This window comes from Onychomys torridus, chromosome 6 (genome assembly GCF_903995425.1).
Source record: "Onychomys torridus chromosome 6, mOncTor1.1, whole genome shotgun sequence".
In the NCBI taxonomy this organism is placed as follows: Eukaryota; Metazoa; Chordata; class Mammalia; order Rodentia; family Cricetidae; genus Onychomys; species Onychomys torridus.
In genome coordinates, this window is record NC_050448.1 from 47,074,826 (window position 1) to 47,077,755 (window position 2,930).

At 46.3% G+C, this 2,930-nt stretch overlaps 1 protein-coding gene across 1 annotated transcript; it reads left to right on the top strand.

Moving 5' to 3' along the window:
- Positions 1-425: 425 nt before the first annotated feature.
- Arl14 (ADP ribosylation factor like GTPase 14) lies at positions 426-1,121 on the top strand. Its single transcript, XM_036191229.1, has one exon. It carries the CDS (start codon positions 520-522, stop codon positions 1,096-1,098), a length of 579 nt encoding a protein of 192 aa, XP_036047122.1. The 5' UTR covers positions 426-519; the 3' UTR covers positions 1,099-1,121.
- The last annotated feature ends 1,809 nt before the right edge of the window (positions 1,122-2,930 follow it).

Here is a 2,930-nt window from a genome sequence, read left to right on the forward strand (position 1 = left end):
TTCCTACTGAGTAATCTGGTAAGAGGAAGCATTTAGATAGGAGAGGGAGATCAACTCTGCAGGCGGTTAGACAGCCCTGATACTCATTTACAACTGGATAAGATAGTTCTACAAAAAAGTTTAGTTAAAACAAAAGATCGTGTTCACTGCGCAGTGGGGGTCCTGGGAATGTCCTAATCTTTGATTTCCTCCAAACTTTTGCACAGGAAAGAATAAAGCTGCAGCGCCAGGGGCCACTCCTAATCCAACTCACTCACAAAGAATGTCCCCTTTGAGCCACTGTGATGCCTGCTGGTTACTCCCATAGATTCCTCAGGATTGGCTGGGACTGCAAATAAAACACTGTTTGCCTGTCATCAAGTCGATAAGCTCCGATATAAACGAAGGCAGGCACCTGTGCTCAGGCGACGCCTGCGGCGTTTACTCGCTTTCTTCCTAAACGCTTTTCATGCAGGAACTGGGAAGGACCCATTGTCTCTGGCCAGAAGAAAAAGATCTTTAAGGAAGAAAAAGCCCAAAATGGGACTGCTGAACTCTAAAACCCCCAAAGACAAGCAAGCCCACATTCTTCTTCTGGGACTCGACTCGGCTGGGAAATCTACTCTGCTTTACAGGTTAAAGCTTGCCGAGACTCTCGCAACCATCCCCACCATCGGCTTCAACGTGGAAATGGTGCAGCTGGCCAGCGGTCTCCCGCTCACAGTGTGGGACGTTGGAGGACAGGAGAAGATGCGGACGGTCTGGGACTGCTTCTGTGAGAACGCAGACGGGCTGGTGTACGTGGTGGACTGCTCCGACAGCAAGCAGCGACTCGAGGACTCCCGCCAAGAGTTCAAGCACATTTTGCAAAACGAACACATCAAAAACGCGCCGGTCGTCATATTAGCCAACAAACAAGACTTGCCTGGAGCTCTGAGCGCCGAGGACATCACCAGGATGTTCAAGGTGAAGAAGCTGTGCAGCGGCCGGAACTGGTACGTGCAGCCCTGCTGCGGAGTCACCGGAGAAGGGCTGGATGACGGCTTCAGGATATTAACCGAGTTTATGAAAAGCCACCTGAAGACCAGAGACACCTTAGCGTTCTTTAAGCAGAAATGAGGCTGTGGGACCGTCCCAGCCTCTGAAAGACAGTGATGACGTGGAAATGGGAAATCTGTCTTATTTCCCATGTAAAGTGAAAAAGTGAGTTACCGAGTTAGCCAACTTCTCCGGAGATTCATGTTAGCCTGTCCCACCAAGAAGGAACTTCGTAGTAAACTATGGGGTCATGGTCATTGAGATGGAAGAATTTGTATTTTGAAAAGGTTAACATGTTGGATGATTTGAAGGTCGTATTTAGAACCAGATAAATATTTATTAATTTTCTATGACCACTGTAGTAAAAGCTGTCTGGTTACACAGTCAGGATTCTTTCCAATAGTTCTCAGCTGTGGCAGGTATTGAATTTCTACCCTGTTCCTGGGTAATAACTGAGTGGTGAGAAAAAAAATTAAATTATGTAGAGGGGAAAGGTTGATGCTAACCTCTTGAAAATCTTCATTATTTAAACAGAGCCCCCCCCCCCCCCCCAATCCTGGCAGCTTTTTGAAATCTATTTCTGGTAACTTCCTTCAGTGAGTCTTTTTTAAAAATATATTTTTTTTATCCTTTGAGTATTTCATATGATGTATATTGATCATATTCACACACACAACCCTCTCTCTCTCTCTCTCTCTCTCTCTCTCTCTCTCTCTCTCGTGCGCCCACCCTCAGTGAGTCTTAAACAATTTTTAGATTAGGTGTTCCAGGCTGCGGCCTCGGGACCTGCTTCAGTGGAACTCAGTTCAGCAGCCCCGTTCCCTAGGAACACAGGTGCTCTGGGTACTGACCCAACAGGAAGCCAAGCCAGACTTTGCTCCCAGAGACCTTGCAGTTCACTGGGTGAAGCGGCAGGAAGCTGGTAGCTAGAGCAAGGCCATACTCGCTGCAAGTTATTGCCGAAGAGACAGGAAACACTTCCTGCAGGAGATGGAGTTGAAGAGGGTGGTCTCTGCCCTCTACCAGGGACCGCCGCCAGGTGGAGGTTAGTCAAGAAACTTCTCATCACTGGATGGTGAGAAAGCCATGAGAACCAAGGGAAGGGGTGGGTGGTTGAGGGGCAAAGGAACTGAGGATGGAGTTGCAATCTCTGGGAGGAATAGAGAGCTCCCAGAGAGGCCCTGGAGCTAATGCTTTTCTCTTTTCTAGGAGGCTCCTTTAGTGTAGGATAATGCCACTGAGCTCCACAGCAGCCCTAGAGACTACAAATCACGACAGGGAAAATAAAGGGTTAATGAGTCAAGTGTAGAGCTGGAGAGGTGGCGGGAGGTTGAGAGCACTCCTGCTCTTCCAGCAGACTGGCTCACAATTAATTACATGTGACTCCAGTTTCAGGGGATCCCTTTTCTGGGCACCAGTACATATGTAGCACACATATTCATACACACATAAGTAAAAACAAAAATAAATCTTAAAAGAAAATAAGTCAAAGGTGATGGCCCCATGGGTTCCTTTAAATTTTTCTTTTTCTCCTTGTAGTTATAATTTGCCCAGTGAAGATCTTTCTTTGCTTCACAGTATAGACCTCAGTAAAGAGATACATAATAATGGTGCCTTTTGGTTTAAAACTCTGTACACCAGTCATCGGGATAAACACTTTCCTGTATCTTCTCATATAATGTTTACAACAGCTCTGAGGAAAAAAAATAGGCATTGTTATTTCAGTTTACAGATGTGAGCATTGAGGCTAAACAAGGTGAAATCACTCCCCCTTCACACACACACACACACACACATACACACCCATTTAAAATTTTATGACATTAGGGTGTGTGTGTATGGTGGGGGGTCAGAAGACAACTTTGAGGAATCAGTTCCTTCCACTGTTGTAGGTCTTGTGGACTGAACTGAGG

Excerpts from the sequence above, each read along its gene's own strand:
- Arl14 (XM_036191229.1), top strand. The coding sequence starts at position 520 with ATGGGACTGCTGAACTCTAAAACCCCCAAAGACAAGCAAGCCCACATT.